Consider the following 17,338-nt stretch of genomic DNA (forward strand, 5'->3'; position numbering starts at 1 on the left):
TGTAATCCCTGCTACTCAGGAAGCTGAGGCAGGAGAATTGCTTGAACCTGGGAGGCAGAGGTTGCAGTGAGCTGAGATAGCGCCACTATACTGCAGCCTGGGCAACAAAGCAACTCTCCATCTCAAAAAAAAAAAAAAAAAAAAAACACACACAACACATACACACACTGAAAAACCTCCTTGCTAGTCTGTTCCTTTTAATGGTAGAACTCCTTGGAAAACACTTTTCTCCCGTGTGCCTCTGTGCCCCAACCCCTCCTCTCTGCACTAACTCTGAGACCCTGTCGGGATTTCCTGGGCCTGCGGTGTCTGCTCTGCCTCCTTCCCTCCCTGGGCTCCTGGTTTCCCGGCTTTGATGCCATCATGCCCAGGTTCAGCCCTGGGCCTCTCCTGTATCTGTCCACACTCATGCTCCTGGGAACCATGCTAACAAGTTACACAACTTGCTAGCTTGGATGACCCACTGTGATCTTACAGCTCTGTGGGTCAGGAACCCCCCCTGGGCTAAAGTCAAGGGTTGGCTCCAGGAGACTCCAGGGAGAATCCATTTCTTGCCCTTTCCAGCTTCTAGAGGCACCTGTATTTTTGGCTAATGGCCCCTTCCTCTGAGCCAGCCCTGCAGTGCCCTCAGGCCTCACGTTCTCACCCAGACCCCCTGCTGCCTCTAACGAGGGCTTTTTTTTTTTTTTTTTTTTTTTTTTTTGAGATGGAGTCTGGCTCTGTTGCCCAGGCTAGAGGGCAGTGGCGTGATGTCAGCTCATTGCCACCTCTACCTCCTGCGTTCAAGCAATTCTCCTGTCTCAGCCTCCTGAGTAGTTGGGATTACAGGCATGCACCACTATGCCCGGCTCATTTTGTATTTTTAGTAGAGATGGGGTTTTGTCATGTTGGCCAGGCTGGTCTCAAACTCCTGACCTCAGGTGATCTGCCCATCTCGGCCACCCGAATCGCTGGGATCACAGGTGTGAGCCACCGTGCCCGGCCTTACCGAGGGTTCTTGTGATGGCATCAGGCTTACCTGGCTGATGCAGAATAACGCTCCCATCCCAAGATCTTTAATCATCTGTAGCCCCTTTTGCTGTGGGGACTCACAGGTCCCAGGGCTGAGATGTGGACATCTCTGGGGCTGTCGCTCAGCTGCTGAGGCGGCTTCTCTTTCCCAGGGCTGCAAGCGCCAGTCTTGGTGGCCCGGCTGCCTCTCCAGCATCCCCACTTGGCTGTCCATGGCCTCTCAGACTTATCAGGTCCTGATCTCCAAATGGCCCCGGTCCTCACTCCACATCATGCAGCACTGTGTGCCTTCAGGTCACACCAAATGCTGGTAGCCCCTGCCTGACTTGGGAAGGGCAGGGCCCAGGCAGAGGAAGAGGATGACAGGGTGTGCCAGCCTGAGCCTGGAAGAGGCGGGTCCCCGGCTGCCTCCTGACCCTGTCCCCTGGCCCCCTTCCCGCAGACGGCATCCTGTCCTTCTTGAAGAACAACAAGCCGGGGGACGCGCTGTGTGTGCTGGGCCTCACGCTGTCCGACCTGTACCCCCACGAGGCCTGGAGCTTCACCTTCAGCAAGTTCCTTCCAGGGCACGGTGAGCCGGGGCCCCAGCAGCTCTGCCTGGGGGGGCAGCCTGGCATAGGGCTGTGGCCCCCATGGCTGCAGGGCACCCTCTTTGCTCTTGCTTCAAGCACCCTCCTGGTGGAAATCAACACCCATGCATGGGAATAGGTGGCCCCTTCCAGCTCCTCCTGAGGAATGGCGTAGGGGCCGTTCCTCAGCCATGGCGTCTGCCCCAGGGCCCAACTTCATGTGGGCAGGACAGGGCCTCCCAGGACTGGTGTGTCCTTGGGCCATGGCCGGCTTGCATGAGAGCATGAGGTGGGTTTGGTGGTGGGCCCCTAGAGCCAAGGTTGACCCCTGAGAGTGCCCGTCTCTCCATCTCTCTCCAGAAGTGGGTGTCTGCAGCTTTGCCCGGTTCTCGGGGGAATTCCCGAAGTCGGGGCCCAGCGCCCCTGATCCGGCCCTGGTAGAGGCAGCAGCAGACGGCCCCCAGGCCCCCCTGCAGGACAGAGGCTGGGCCCTGTGCTTCAGTGCCCTGGGGATGGTTCAGTGCTGCAAGGTGGGTGGGGGCTCTGGGGCTGGGAAGAGGGGACAGGAGGGTGCTGGCTGAGCCGGTGGTGCGTGGGTCTGTTACACTGCCCCATCTGTGAAGTGGATGGACCCCCAACTCTATGGAACGAGGAAAGCAAGGCCACACAGCTATGAAGTAGCAGGGTAGGGATTAGAGCCCCAAGCCCCCATCCTGTGTGGCCTCCCCAGGGCCGCCCACCCTGATTCACCTTTCCCCTGGGGCCCTGAATGCAGCCTGTGCCGCCTGGGGCAGGGGGAGGGCGCCCGGACCACCTCCCGGCCATCCGGCCTCACCCAGGTCCTCATTTTGGCCCTGCTGGGGCTGCCTGGGGATCTGCCGGGTGCAGGGGCAAGGGGGTGAGGCAAGGTGCTTGGTGGCCTTCCTCCCAGGTCACGTGCCACGAGCTCTGCCGCCTTCTGGGGCTGGGGAACTGCCGCTGGCTCCGCTGCCTCATGCAGGGTGCGCTCAGCCTGGACGAGGCCCTGCGGCGGCCCTTGGACCTCTGTCCCATCTGCCTACGGAAGCTGCAGCACGTCCTGGGCTTCAGGCTCATCGAGAGGTACCAGGTGAGTTGCTGAGTTGCGCTGCCCGGCTGCTGGGACCTGCGCTCTGGAGGCCCGCGAGCGCCATCTGGAGGCCACGCAGGGCACGGGGATCGCGCACAGGCTTTGTCAACTGCCGGGTTCCAGGCAGTGCAGAACCCCGGGACCTGCGTTGGGGTTGAGCTCCATCCGGATCTCACTGGCGGTAGGTCGAGTCCTGCCAGTGCCCGCGTGTGGTGGCTGTGGCCGGGAGGTTGCAGCGGGGTGGAGTGGGGACGAGGGCTTTTCTCCCTCAGGAAGAGCTGGCATTGGAGCCCTAGCTGGGAGGGGCCTTCCTGGTGCAGCCGGCGGGTGGCACCGTCTTCCCAGGGTAACATTCTCTTTTCTTTCCCGTCACCCACACTTGGGTCACTGCCGCTCAGAGGAGGCACAGGCCCCTTGGGAGGAGGTGGGAGCTGACACAAGGCTGTGTTGGAGGCGGCATCCATTCCTAACTCCCTCTGCTGTCACCTGGGCGGGGGGGGGGGGGGGGGGGTTGCCGAGCAAAGGGCTCGTCCGTATTCATGGACATTTGTTTGAAAGCTCAAAAGCTTTACTGAGTTCTGAGTGCAAAGGCAGGTAGTAGTAATTTTTCTTTAAACCCAGCTTGGGAGGAAAACCAGTTATAAGGTGCTCACTGCACACAGGCACTAGCGCAGTCAATGAAACCATGCTGGAAAGCCCCTGTATCCTCCTCCCGGCCGTCGAGGCAAGTGGGGTTGTGGTTCCCGGACTGAGCCTGTCAGAATCCCCCACAGGGCCCAGCTGGGCCCTCCTTCCTTCTGGGGCAGAGTGAGGCGCTGCATCTTGCGGGCTCCTGGGTGACGCTGAACTAGAGGCCCGGGCATTTCTAGCTCACAGTGCTGGGATGTCTCTGCAGGGATCCTCTCGGAAGACTCTGGCAGTCAAGGGAAGGTGAAGGGAGCACAGAGGAAACAGCTTTCCCAAGTGGAAGGAGGAGAGGAGCCTGTGACTTGGGGGGAGCCCAGGCGCAGCCATGGCTGAGGGTAGGAGCATCTCCTGAGGGTATAGGGGGCGTGATGGCTGGTCAGCACCTGGTGATGCCTTGTAAATGTTGCTGCTGCCAGCTGTGCCCCATGGAGGGGCAGCTCTTAGTACCCTCGTGAGGCTGTGTAATAGGCAGAGAAGCAGCTTGGTCTGCAAAAAGGGTTGAGAGCTCTCATTTGATGCTTTCACTTGGAGTCTTGTGCAACCATCTGACATGAACTTTTATAAGGTGTATGCCCCTCCCTACACGTGCTGACCTGGCATAGCCTGGATCCACCTGGATCTGAGCTGGAGGGTACAGCTCCTCCTCGTGCCCAGAGCCCTCTCCCTTCCGCGAGCACCATCTCCTGTGGCTGTGGAGGGAAGAGGGCCAGAGCAAAGGCACTCCAGGGTGGCCTGGCCCTCCTGGCTGTTGTAGGGAGGGCAGTGTTGTGGATGTGAGGTCACCTGCTCTCCCAGGGCTCTGGGAGGTGCTGGAGAGCCAACCAAGGGCCTGGCCAGAAAAGGTCACTGCTGTCCACGGACAGCAATCAGTGAAATGCCTCTCGAAGAAAGCCTGACTTGTGGTCTCTGCCACTTCCTGTGGTGTAAACAGTCTCACCGTGGCTGATGTGAGCTCCCAATGTGAGGTCAGTGAGCACTGAGTTGGGAACAGATGTGCAGTGGGACCTTGTTAAACTGTGTGTCCCCGGTACAGATGCAAAAGAGGAGAATAACCTTGAGAGCAGAGGTAAGAGTGAAATAGAGAAAACATTTAGGAAGGAATTTCAAGTACTCCCTTTGCTTTACGTTTTTTTTCCCCTTGTGGTCTCACTATGTTGCCCAGGCTGGTCTTGAACTCCTGGGTTCAAGTGATCCTCCTGCCTCTGCCTCCCTGTGCTGGGATTATAAGCGTGAGCCACCATGCCCACACCTTTGCTTTAAAATTTTAAATTTTATTTAATTATACGCTTTCTGGGTGGGTGCCGTGGCTCACACCTGTAATCCCAGCACTTTGGGAGGCCGAGGTGGGTGGGTCATCTGAGGTCAGGAGTTTGAGACCAGCCTGGCCAACATGGTGAAACCCCGTCTCTACTAAAAAATGTAAAAATTAGCTGGGCATGCTGGCGGGAACCTGTAATCCCAGCTACTCAGGAGGCTGAGGCAGGAGAATTGCTTGAACCTGGGAGGTGGAGGTTGCAGTGAGCTGAGATTGCGGCCCTGCACTCCAGCCTGGCCAACAGAGTGAGACTCTGTCTCAAAAACAACAACAACAACAACAAAAATGTAAGTGTTCTATTCTTTAACTTTGGATGACAAGCAGCTTGTGAAGTTCCTGAACGGTGAGCTCTTGGGGGTGGGTACCTCTGACTCTGGCACAGCCTGGACATGAGTCCTTAAAGAGCGCTGGTCACAAGAGCCCTCACACCACCAGCCTGACTCCTGCGCCTGGGTAACTGACAACGGGTGGGGTCTCCTTAGGTAAGGAGCTGGGTCTCCTGGTGGTTCCCTGGCTAGACAAGGGCTGGCATGGAGCAAACTCAGCCTGTGTTTCTCCCTCTTAGAGACTCTACACCTGGACTCAGGCGGTGGTGGGGACGTGGCCCAGCCAGGAGGCGGGGGAGCCGTCCGTGTGGGAGGACACCCCGCCTGCCAGCGCCGACTCGGGCATGTGCTGCGAGAGTGACTCGGAGCCCGGCACCAGCGTGTCGGAGCCCCTCACCCCTGATGCCTGGAGTCACGCCTTCTCCTCGGGGCCAGAGGTGGAGCCAGAGGAAGGGCTGAGTTCTCTGGCGGCCTCAGAGGCTCCGCTGCCACCTGGGGGCCCTGTGGAGGCCATCAAGGAGCATGAACGGTGGCTGGCCATGTGCATCCAGGCCCTGCAGAGGGAAGTGGCAGAGGAGGACCTGGTGCAGGTGGACAGAGCCGTGGACGCCCTCGACCGCTGGGAGATGTTCACGGGCCAGCTCCCGGCCACCAGGCAGGACCCACCCAGCAGCAGGGACAGCGTGGGGCTGCGCAAGGTCCTGGGGGACAAGTTCTCCTCCCTGAGGAGGAAGCTGAGTGCCCGAAAACTCTCCAGAGCAGAGTCGGCCCCTGGTCCCTGGGATGGGGAAGAGAGTTAGCACAGCAGGGGCTGCCCTGCGTCTCCTTCCCTAAGGATGCTGGCCAGCACTGTCCAGTAGCTGAGGCCACTGCTGACCTGCCAGGGATTAAGAGGAAGGGTCTGGCTGGGTGGTAGCTCAGGCCTGTCATCCCATCACTTTGAGAGGCCAAGGCGGGGGGATGGCCTGAGGCCAGGAGTTTGAGACCAGACTGGGCAACATGGTGAGACTCTGTCTCTACAAAAGGAAAATTAAAAAATTAGCTGGATGCAGTGGTTCATGCCTGTGGTCCCAGCTATTCAGGAGGCTGAAGGGGGAGGATTGCTTGAGCCTAGGAGGTTGAGGCTGCAGTGGGACGTGATCATGCCACTGTACTGCAGTCTGGGCAACACAGCAAGACTGTCTCCGAAAAAGAAAAAAAAAAAAAGTTATTTGGAGAAGCCACAGACCACCTGTCTTCAGGGGCCTCCTTCAACTCCTGTGTCCCAGCCAGCCACTCCCAGGGGCCTGCACACATGGAGAGGCCTCCCTGCTCCTGGGTGCTTCTCGTGGAGTACAACCCGGCCTGTGCTGAGGTTGGGACAGACCCCCCTCACCTGCAGAAGCAGCGTGCGTCCTGTCTCCTTCCAGGCTGTGGGCCTGCCCTCCGGTTATTTATAGCTGGAGCTGGAGAGGCCGGCTCAGATGAGGAGTGACCCCGGGGGCACACAGGCTCCAGCTGCCACCCAGCTTCCAAGGCTGAGTCTCCTCCCTAAAGGGGAAGTGACGGGGTTTTGTCTCTCTCAAGCGTCAACCATGTGTGCACACAGTGTCACGTTCTGTGGCGGTAACAGCATCCTGATCCTGACGGACTTCACCGGGGATCTCCATGCAAGTCCTGGGGTCTGCTCTCTCTCTCTTTCTCCATGCAAGTCCTGGGGTCTGCCATCTCTCTCTTTCTCCATGCAAGTCCTGGGGTCTGCCATCTCTCTCTTTCTCCATGCAAGTCCTGGGGTCTGCCATCTCTCTCTTTCTCCATGCAAGTCCTGGGGTCTGCCATCTCTCTCTCTCTCCATGCAAGTCCTGGGGTCTGCCATCTCTCTCTTTCTCCATGCAAGTCCTGGGGTCTGCCATCTCTTCTGACAAATGCTGCAGGAGGTGAGGGTGTCTGACGTGCACTGAGGGCAGAGGCCCCCTTATTCCTGAGGCGGCTGCAGCTCACCGTGGGGATGATCAACTGCGGTGATGTTTTTGGGACAGTTTCTTGGCAAAGGCGGCCGCGCTGTCAGTACCAAGTAGGTGGAGGTGGTGATCAGATGATCTGTCTTTCCTTTTTTTTTTGGTCTAGTTCTATCAGTTGCTGAGAGAGGGGTGTTATTGCCATGGCTGGGCATTTTGTCTGTCTCCCTTTAGTTTTGCGGAATTTTGCTTCCTGCACTTTGAAGCTCCTTTATGTCCATGCACACTTGTGTCTTCCTGATGAATTGACCCTTTTATTGTCAAACATACCCCCTCAGCCTGCGGTGGAGGGTCCCAGGGAGAGGGACTTCCGGTTCTGACAGCGGAATCCCCTCGGAGTGACGAGGGCAGCTTGGACCTTTTGTGGGTGGGTGGCTCGTACGGTTATGGAGGGCTTCTAAGAAAAACAAAATACAAAACTAGAAGGGCCATGCGGGTGAGGTGGGCTGAGGCTTCCTTGTGAATCTGACATTGGTGGAGGCCGACTGTAGGCTCCCGGTCCTGGTCCCAGTCCGTGTTGACTTCAGAGAAGCAAAGATGCAGCTCAAAAGTAGCATTAGGATCTTCATCCCATTCTCTTTTGTGTAGCTTCAAAGAGGCATGACAGTGACCTGGGAGGGGAGAAGAACAGCCAGGCCTTTCAGAAAGTGATCAACGGAAGGTGCCGGCAGAGCGCCCTGCAGTAACAGAAGGTGAAAGCTGGAGCCTGGTGGCTGTTGATGCAAACAAACCACCCAAGACTTAGTGGCTTAAAATCACCACAGTCTAGCTCATGAATCTGTAACTTGGGCAGAGCTTGGTAGAGACAGTTTGCCCCTGTGGCTCGACTGGAGGGTTCGTTCACGTGGCTGCCAAGTGGAAGTTGGCTGGGAATCTCAGGCCTTGGTTCCTGCCCATGTGACTCTCCATGGAGGAGTGGCAGCTTCTTAGGAAGGCAGCTGCCATATTGTGAGGAAGCCGGACAATCAGGGCAGCCAGAGCCAGACAGCAAGCTCCTGGTCCCAGTCTCAGAAAATGCAAAGGGACAAGCATGTGTCGACTTCAGAGACGCAAAGATGCAGCTCAGAAGTAGCATTAGGACCTTCATCCATACCCTTCTCTTTTGCATAGCTTCTAAGGGGCATGACAGTGACCTGGGAGGTAACTGTGACAGAATAAAGAGGGGAGACGAATAAAGAGGGTCACTTTCAGAAAGTGACCTGGGCGTCCTCACAATATGGCAGTTGCCCTCCTAAGGTGGACATTGGGAGGGTCAGATGGAAGCTCTGTGGCCTTTCGTAACTCGGCCTCACGTCACAGAGCATCACCTTTCCTGCACTGAGGCAGTGACAAGGACCCCACCCCAGGTTCACGGGGAGGGGACGTGGCAGGGAATGTGAGACAAAAGAAAATCGCTGTGGCCATTCATGAACAGTCAGCCCCACTCGGCGTTCACTGTGGGGATTTGGCTGGTGCACCTGTGAGGCGACCTGACCTGTTTTCCGATTTCCTTCATCTTCTGCAAAAGGTTAACTGCTGGAGTGATGTGAGATTAAACAGAGGTGATAAAAATAGAACAGCCTGGCTCAGGCTGAGGGTGGGAGCGCACTGGGGTTATGACCGAAGCCTTGGCGCTCTCTGTACCCATGTCCTTTGACCCTCAGCTGTGATGCGTGTCCCAAAAAAGCGTTTTGAAGTGGGAAGGAGCAAACCCCTGAAAAAAAAAACCCTTTTATCCACAGCCTTTACTAAGTTGCAGATGTGAGTGAAATTTTTTAGGACAGCTGTTAGGAGGACTGTTTTGAAATGCAACTTTGAGGAAGAGCAATTGGTTTCCCTCCTCTCCCGTGTTAGCCCCAGGTTCCGTCTGTGCTGCAGTGAAGAGTAATTTGGGACAGTCACCAGGAAAGACGCTAAGGCACAGGAGAGAGAATGAGGGCTGCCTTCTCGAGGAAGGTCACAGCTCACGAATCTTTCTAAACTTAAGCGCTGCAAAAGTTGAACTGAGATTAAATTTAGAGATGATGGTTTCCAAGACACACAGGGCCACGGTTCTTTCGGTTTTTAAACATGTGCAAAGTCCACTGAAATGCTTTCTCGTCTCCTCATCTGTCACAAGCCCCTGAATTCACAAGGATGGGTCTTCTAGCTTGATGATGACCTCTCTTCTGAGAGCCTCACCCATCTTGGTAGGCCAAGTCAGCGGGGCCTCATGGAGCTTAAAAATAGTTTCAGGTCGTGACAGATGTTATCTGTATTGCTGTGTGTGCGATGAGTCTGGGGAAGCTAACACGTGCCTTCTGAAGTGGCTAGAATACACACTCCCACCTCACAGGCATGCTTTGATGAAGGGGTGAGAAGCAGTGTTCCCTCTGAGAGGCAAATCTCTCTTCAGGCAGCCCTGCAGTCCTCTTCCAAAATCTCATTCTTTTCCCTCTCTTCCTCCCCAAAAAGCCCAAACTCATTGTCAGAGGGGAGAGAGGGGAGAAGCAGCATCCCGACTCCTGGCCATGGTGTGAGCCCTGAAGGCACAGGACAGTGAGTGGAGCTCTGCCCCCACCCCCGTTTCCAGAGCATGGGTGAGGAGGGAGGGATGCCGACCTGTTAATATTGTCCTGTGGGACATCTGCTTCAGAACTTTCCCCGATGAACGAAATCTCCAAAAGCCTTAAATAACCATAAAATGGCTTAGTCAAGCACGAGTGATGAAGCTGGGAGTCCAGATTTAGATCCCACCAAGTTCAAAGGGGGAGGCTAGAACATTCCAGGGACACACCTACACGCAGAGGGTCTCCATACAGTGCCAAGGGAGCTGCTCTGCAGACCCACCAGGCAGGGACGGCCAGGCCTCGGAGGGAGGGACCGGCTGCCCTGCCCAAGGCCACCTGGACAGGCAAGTCTTCCCTAGTGGGTCAACTCCACCTCTTAAGGGGTCCCTCCTATGTAACAGAATTTTTTTTACATCATCTTCGAGTCTCGAAATGACCTGTAAGGCACATGGCTGCGTCCCCACCGTATGGCTGTGGCTGCCGAGATGGGACTGGGAAGGGCTGGAGCCTCGGAAACGGCAGAGCGGAAGTTGAGGCGCAGTCTGTTCTTGCTTGAACCCTGAGTTCTCCTGCTGTTGTGCAGCTTTCTAAGAAAGCAACCTGGAGCGGTCTGAGCAGGAAGAGAGTAAGAAGGCGCACAGACTCGGGAGGCCTGCACCCTGATCCCTGAGCAGCCCCCACACACCGGCATCTACGCCCCTCGGTTCTGATTACCAGGAGGCTTTCTGGCCCCCGCAGCTCCTTCTGACTCCAAGGAGAGGTCTGGGTAGGTGGCCGGCACTCTTAGGTGAGGTGCCAACGAAAACACCCCCGCGGTTGCTGGGGCTTCACTGATTTGTTTATAAAAGGAGGGCGCGGCCCAGACAGGAATATTTTTATCCCTGTGAAGATGGAGAGAATCAGGGCTTCGCGACGGGGCTCATAGAAATGACCTGGGCCAGCCTGCCTGTGTGCTGGGAGCAAAGGAGGGCCCATCCTGTAGGCTGGCTTTGCAGCTCCAGTAAGGGTGAGAGACTCGTGGGGGCCTGGCTGCCGTCCTGGGAGAGGCCCCGGCGAGTAGCTCGCCCTGCACCCAAGGGCTCTCTGGAGCTCACCCCGCAGGCAGGCTGCACCAGAGCTGAAATCCAGCCAATCCCTGTGGGGGCAACTGCACACAGAGGTGCCCAGTTTCAAGGAAACCTAAAGAAACAGCAAATTTATGGCTCTTGGAACACCAGGCTGTCAAAGATAAACACCGCAGGGTAATCTAGGAAACACTTCCGGCTTGACTGTAAAGAGCCATGGCCTGCGAACGCTGTGAAAAACAGATGCAGATCACGGGTGGAGATGGCCGGCCGAGCCTTCTCTTTTCTGACATCCTACAGCAAGCAGCACCTTGATGAATGAGAACCCGGAAGAACGGAGGTTTATTTTTGAACTCAGCTTCTTGGGTAGGGAGGCAAATGCAAACAGGCTGATGTCAGGGGTTTATTTTAAAAAGCAATTTCGAAGAAGCGTCCTGGGGTCACCACGCGTTCAGTCCAACTCTCCCCGCCGCAGTATTCCCGTGACAATGAGGCAAATCCAAATATTCACCGGAGTCGAGCAAACGTGGCAGCCCCTGCCTCCCCCGGCGGCTCCAGAATGGCCCTCAGAGGGTCCACAGCAGCCAGGCCCATCCAACCTCCTACCCTGTCTGAGAGGGGCCCGAGCTCTTGCAAGATTAACCACAGACGACATCCACCAGATTCCACCACTGAGGCCTCCCTAAATGCCTGCTCCCGAGGCTTTTTAATGAACACACTTCTGTTACGTGGAAACTGAGCCAGAGGCATGGAGTCACCTGGCTCCACCCTGGGGCTCCTCTGCTGCCGAGAGCTCTGGCTCTCCTGACTATGGGCCCAGTGTTGATTTTCTCTCTCAGGCAGGGTGCTCTGCCCGCCACAGTGTGCCTGGTTTTCTGGATACACCATGACTGAACCGTCACTTCTCAGCAAAGGCCAACACGTCTTTGTTGAGTCCAATACCATCTTCTGCTCAAGGGCCCTCACCACACTTTGTGAGTCTGTTTCGTGGGCCTCCTTCAGTGGTCTGTGACCAGCAGGAATGAATGGGGACGTGTTTTGTTCAGCCCTGACTCTTGCACGCTGGTGGCATCCGCGGGCGGCCACTCACCTGGCACATGGACAAAGGTGATGAGCGCGGCTGACGGCTCCTGGGGGCAGCGTGGGATGCAGTCTGAAGCCGACGCCTCTCTCGGTCAGGCTTTCAGCAGCAGAAGGCAGTGGACTCTTCACCGTCTCTTCCAACACTTTCTCACGTAGGAGCTCCACTGTCCCTTCTAACGACGGGGCTTGTGCAGCCGGGCTTGGTCTTGTGGCCAGGCAGAAGCGGGCAGGCCAGGGCCGAGCTGCGTCCGGCGCTCAGGGACTTCCTCTCCCTGTGCTCTGCCCACCTGGGGTAGGCCTCTGGGAACAGGGGAGTCACAGAAACCACGGGAAACGGAGTGGGTTGGAAGAGGCAGAGAACACGCTTTTCTCAGGGTCGCTTAACACAGGCAGGGGTACAGGAGAGCTCCGGCCATTTATTCCAAATGTATGAGCAGGAAGGAAAGAGGGAGGGAAGCTGCAAGGACAGGCGACTTTTTTTTTCCCCATCTGAAGTGAGATCAAACTTCTACCACATTCTACCGGTGCCCCTCTGGGTGGGTGGTGGCCATCCTCTTGGGCACCCCCTTGTGAGGGCTCGAGGCCTTTACCGGATGGGCAGGATGGGGGCAGCAGCTGTGCCAGCTGCCAACCCAACTCCTCCGACAGAACGGCAGGCGGCCCCTGTCGGAAGGGGGCTGTCTCTTCATTCTTGCCATCCTCCGGCCGCCTCTCCCGCCTGCAGCACTTGGAGGCAGTTGGTTCACGTGGGGCTCTTGATGGCATAACCTGATGTCTGTCACAGACCCCCGAGCAGGAGCAATGCCTGAAGAGGGCAAAGGCCAGCGTGCCTGGCAGAGCTCCCTCCTCTGCTCCAACAGCAGAGCCCAGAGCATCCCTTGGCCCGACGCACAAGTCCCACAATAGCCTCTCCCAATGGGAACGACTTAGCCCTAATTACGTGAGCTTTATTCACCGCTCGATCATATGGCACAGTTATTTTTAAAAGTCCAGTCCAAGTGGAAATATACCTGGAGCATTTTATACTGCAAAGATTGATGGATGACTTTGATATACAAAATAAATTGTGTTACTCAGCTTTTCTATAATGTTTACATTTTACATTTTGATTCTCAAAATTAATAAATGCTATCAACTCCAATTTTTTTTTTTTTTTTTTTGAGATGGAGTTAGTTTCACTCTTGTTGCCCAGGCTGGAGTGCAATGGTGCGATCTTGGCTCACTGCAACCTCCGCCTTCCAGTTTCAAGCGATTCTCCTGCCTCAGCCTCCCAAGTAGCGGGGATTACAGGCGCCTGCCGCACCGTGCCCGGCTAATTTTTGTATTTTTAGTAGAGATGGGGGTTTCACCATCCTGGCCAGGCTGGTCTCGAACCCCTGACCTCGTGATCCACCCACCTCGGCCTCCCAAAGTGCTGGGATTACAGGCGTCAGCCACCGCACCCGGCCTCAACTCCAAATTTTAAAAAAGGCTTAAAGGAAGAGGATGAAATTCTGGAAGTCTAAATGAAAACAGGGAATGTGTGTTGAATTTGATAAGCAAGTCCTTGCATTTGACAATGCAGGGAGCCCATGGGAACCTACCGACAGGGCTGCCATGCACTGCTGGAGAGCTCTCCGTGCAAAGCGCGGCTCCCCTCCGAGACTCGGCTCCTCTGCTGACGTGGACGGGTTCATCTACCCACGCGGACGCCCATCCACAAACAGTCACTGCTGGAGGCTTTGAAAACACCTGTCAAATGGAGAGTCACTTCACAAATGTTCACTCCCCGTTTCCATGTCTCCCCATGTCGGGGGTAAATGCTTTTTATGCGCTATGACAAAAAGGAAAGACTAGTGTGTGTTTTGGGGGCTGGAGAGGATCATTATTTCTTTTTTTGAATTTTTATTTATTGAGACGGAGTCTCTGTCGCCCAGGCTGGAGTCCAGTGGTGCGATCTTGATTCACTGCAACCTCTGCCTTCTCAGTTCGAACGATTCTTCTGCCTCAGCCTCCCAAGTAGCTGGGACTACAGGCGCCTGCCACCACACCTGGCTAATTTTTGTATTTTTAGTAGAGACGGGGTTTTACCGTGCTGGCCAGGCTGGTCTTGAACTCCTGACCTCAAGTGAAACAAGTCTCCCAAAGTGCTGGGATTATAGGTATGAGCCACCATGCCCAGCCTTTTAAAAAAAAAAAAAAAATTATTTTAGATACAGGGGTCTTGCTATGTTGCCCAGGCTTATCTCAAATGCCTGGGCTCAAGTGACTCTGCTGCCTCAGCCTCCTAAGTAGCTGGGACTACAGGTGTGTGTCTCTACACTTAGCTAACTAAAAACTTTTTTTTGGTAGAGACAGGGTTTCAGCCACGTTGCCCAGGCTGGTTTTGAACTCCTGCTCTCAGGCAATCCTCCTGCCTCGGGCTCATGAAGTGCCTGGATTACAGGTGTGAGTCACCACGCCCGGCCCGTTATTTGTTTATATGAATGTCACAGCATGTTTCCTGTGTGACCCTGTGGGCCGTCATTGCTGGCTGCCTGCCTTACGCCCACAGGTCTGGTGGTGGTGACCAGCAGCTGCAAAACGACCGACTCTATTGAAGAAACACTGGGTGGCGTGGGAGGTTCCTGCCAATGCTGGGAAGAAGAGCAACTTGGGACGCCTGTGCCTGGGAGGGATGGAAAGGCCAGGGAAGGGTGGAGCTCACTCTCCTGCCGCGCACCGCAGATGCGTGGAAGACACCAGGAGGCCTCTGCTTCGGGAAAGGCACTTGCCCCACTGTGGAACGCACCCTGGAAGCCTGTGGATGCGACGCATGCTGCTGAATCCATTGCCACACACATTCTTCTGTTTGAAAGCAGTAGGTGGGCTGGGCGCAGTGGGTCACACCTGTAATCCCAGCACTTTGGGAGGCCGAGGTGGGTGGATCACGAGGTCAGGAGATCAAGACCATCCTCGCTAACACGGTGAAACCCTGTCTCTACTAAAAATACAAAAAATTAGCCAGGTGTGGTGTCAGACGCCTGTAGTCCCAGCTACTTGGGGGGCTGACGCAGGAGAATGGTGTGAACCTGGGAGGTGGAGGTTGCAGTGAGCCGAGATCGCGACACGCACTCCAGCCTGGGCGACAGAGCAAGACTACGTCTCAAAAAAAAAAAGCGGCGGGTGGGTGCCACACTTAGGGCCCCCACTTCTCAGCAGTGGCGGGGGAGGCAGGGACATAACACGCCAGGAAAACAGGTGTAATTTAAGGCAAATTTTAATAGATTTATAAAATCATATATACAAAACATGTTAAACTAACCACCGTGGCTGTAACATACATTTTTACACTTTATTGTATCTTAACCTCGTACACTGTATTCGTAAACCAAGTCTGGTCATGGCACGATGGCCCGGCACAGGTGGTGCTGGCGCTGCAGCGACTGTCAGGGAGGGGCTGCACAGAGCACTCGGTTCCTTTCTGTATTTAAGGCCCTGAAAGGCACAGGCGCTAAAGCCAGAAGGCCGTCCAACTGGTCCCTTCAGCAGTGTGTCCTCCTGCTGCGTGGGCTGGGGCCTGAGCACAGGAAAGGGAGTTCAGGACACAGTGGCCGTGAGTAGGTGCCAAGCTTACTACACTGAATTTCCTGGTGATGCTTGTGCCCATTGATGTGAGCTGCTTCAAATGGAGTTAAGAAAAAGGGCATTTTGAATTTTTTTTTGAGATGGACTCTGGCTCTCTCGCCCAGGCTGGAGTGCAGTGGTGCGATCTCGGCTCACTGCAAGCTCTGCCTTCCGGGTTCACGCCATTCTCCTGCCTCAGCCTCCCGAGTAGCCGGGACTACAGGCGCCCGCCACCACGCCCGGCTAATTTTTTATATTTTAGTAGAGACGGGGTTTCACCGTGTTAGCCAGGATGGTCTCGATCTCCTGACCTCCTGATCCACCCGCCTCAGCCTCCCCAAGTGCTGGGATTACAGGCGTGAGCCACCGTGCCCAGCAAGGACATTTGGAATGTTTTAAACCAATTTGCCTGACAGGTCAAAAGGTAATTTTTTGAGATTCTAGAGACTGACAGATGCAATAGAGATTTTAAATTTTGCATAGGCTTGTTAAGAACCCAGACTGGGTGTAGTGACTCACGCCTGTAATCCCAGCACTTCAGGAAGGCTGAGGTGGGAGGATCACTTGAGGCCAAGAGTTCAACACGAGCCTGGGCAACACAGTGAGACTCCATCTCTATAAAAAATTTAAAAATTAGCCAGGTGTGGGTGGTGGCCACATGCCTGTGGTCCCAGCTACTTGGGAGGCCAAGGTGGGAAGACTGCTTGAGCCCAGGAGTTTTGAGGCTGCGATGAGCTATGATCACACCACTGCACTCCAGCCTGGGCCACAGAGACCCTATATTTAAAATAAAATAAAGTAAAATAAAAATCAAGAAGGTTCACTGTGTAAAAAAAAAGTAAATCTGAAATGCATTTGCATGGCAGTTGTACAACCTGTGAGTGGTGTAGAAATTATAAGTGACTTGAGTACATTTTATAAAAGAGGAAAAAAAAATTGAACAGGTTGACTCCTAACAGGAAAGCACCACAGAGCGTATGGCCCACGGTGCCTGCGGGCTGTATGGGGGCCCTGCTGCAGACATGTGCTCAGCACCTGTCACCCACAGCTAAGTCACAAGAGCTGCTGGCACCTGATTGCAGTGCAATGTGGCAACATGCACCCCGGTGTATCTAGACAGCCTGGGTGAGCGGCAGAGCCACAAAGAACCAACTTCATTTGTGTGATTTCCAGATGCAGGTCTGGTTCAGCTCTTGACACCTGAGTTTCAAAGTCTCCTACCTGACCAAGTGTCCTCCGCCTAGTTTGTACTGGCCTTTTTTGAGGAGCACAGATGGGAAAGACATTGGTGGCCAAGATCTCCTGCATCACCGAGGCTGCGGGAGGTCCCTCGGGAGCCAGCTGTCAGATGGAGGAGGAGGAAGGGTGCCACAGTCTCGAGGGGTTCACGCTGCTGGCCACAGCCCTGCATGCCCCCTCGGCACTCCCCAAGCTCTCGGGGACGATTCAGATCAGCTTTCCCCACAGCTTCAGGGCAGAGGCTGAAGTTGCAGACAGCAACGATGGAGGCCTGCAGGTCAGACACCACAGCTGTCCCTAGCAACCCTGTTCTCAGAGCCTCCCTCTGCGCCTGGAGCTAGTACCAGAGAGCCCCGGAGCTGGGCCTGGAGGACTTTACATCCTCCTCACAGAGGGCCACGCTCTTGACCACCCCTACATCTGTCTCTGCGGAGATAAACTTTCCCTCGTCTGGACTTCTGGCCAGATTTTTTTTTTTTTTTTTGAGACAGAGTCTCGCTCAGTTGCCCAGGCTGGAGTGCAGTGGTGTGATCTCAGTTCACTGCAACCTCTACCTCTTGGGTTCAGGCAATTCTCTGCCTCAGCCTCCCGAGTAGCTGGGATTACAGGCGCCCGCCACCACACTGGGCCAATTTTTTGTATTTTTAGTAGAGACGGGGGTCTCACCATCTTGGCCAGGCTGGTCTTGAACTCCCGACCTCGTGATCCACCCGCCTCAGCCTCCCTAAGTGCTGGGATTACAGGCATGAGCCACCGCGCCCGGCCACTTCTGGTTGGATTTTAACAGATGAGCTGCACAGTCCAAGCCAGCTGGGGCTCACCAACG

The 17,338-nt window shown here is 55.4% G+C and overlaps 1 protein-coding gene across 5 annotated transcripts in view; it reads left to right on the top strand.

Annotated features, from left to right (window-relative positions):
- AMZ1 (archaelysin family metallopeptidase 1) overlaps nucleotides 1-17,338 on the top strand; it is a 38,785-nt gene that overhangs the window by 18,630 nt on the left and 2,817 nt on the right. For 3 of the 5 annotated variants that reach the window (XM_054494574.2, XM_054494576.2, XM_063667199.1), the window contains 4 exons: nucleotides 1,454-1,582; nucleotides 1,941-2,110; nucleotides 2,512-2,688; nucleotides 5,256-6,751. In XM_054494574.2, coding sequence (XP_054350549.1) covers nucleotides 1,454-1,582; nucleotides 1,941-2,110; nucleotides 2,512-2,688; nucleotides 5,256-5,816 — 1,037 coding nt within the window. In that variant the 3' untranslated portion in view covers nucleotides 5,817-6,751. Of the gene's footprint in view, nucleotides 1-1,453; nucleotides 1,583-1,940; nucleotides 2,111-2,511; nucleotides 2,689-3,583; nucleotides 4,203-5,255; nucleotides 6,752-17,338 lie in introns of those variants that run through there. The other 2 variants (XM_054494577.2, XM_063667200.1) reach the window with 2 other exon arrangements.

Source organism: Pongo pygmaeus, chromosome 6 (genome assembly GCF_028885625.2).
Source record: "Pongo pygmaeus isolate AG05252 chromosome 6, NHGRI_mPonPyg2-v2.0_pri, whole genome shotgun sequence".
Taxonomy (NCBI): Eukaryota; Metazoa; Chordata; class Mammalia; order Primates; family Hominidae; genus Pongo; species Pongo pygmaeus.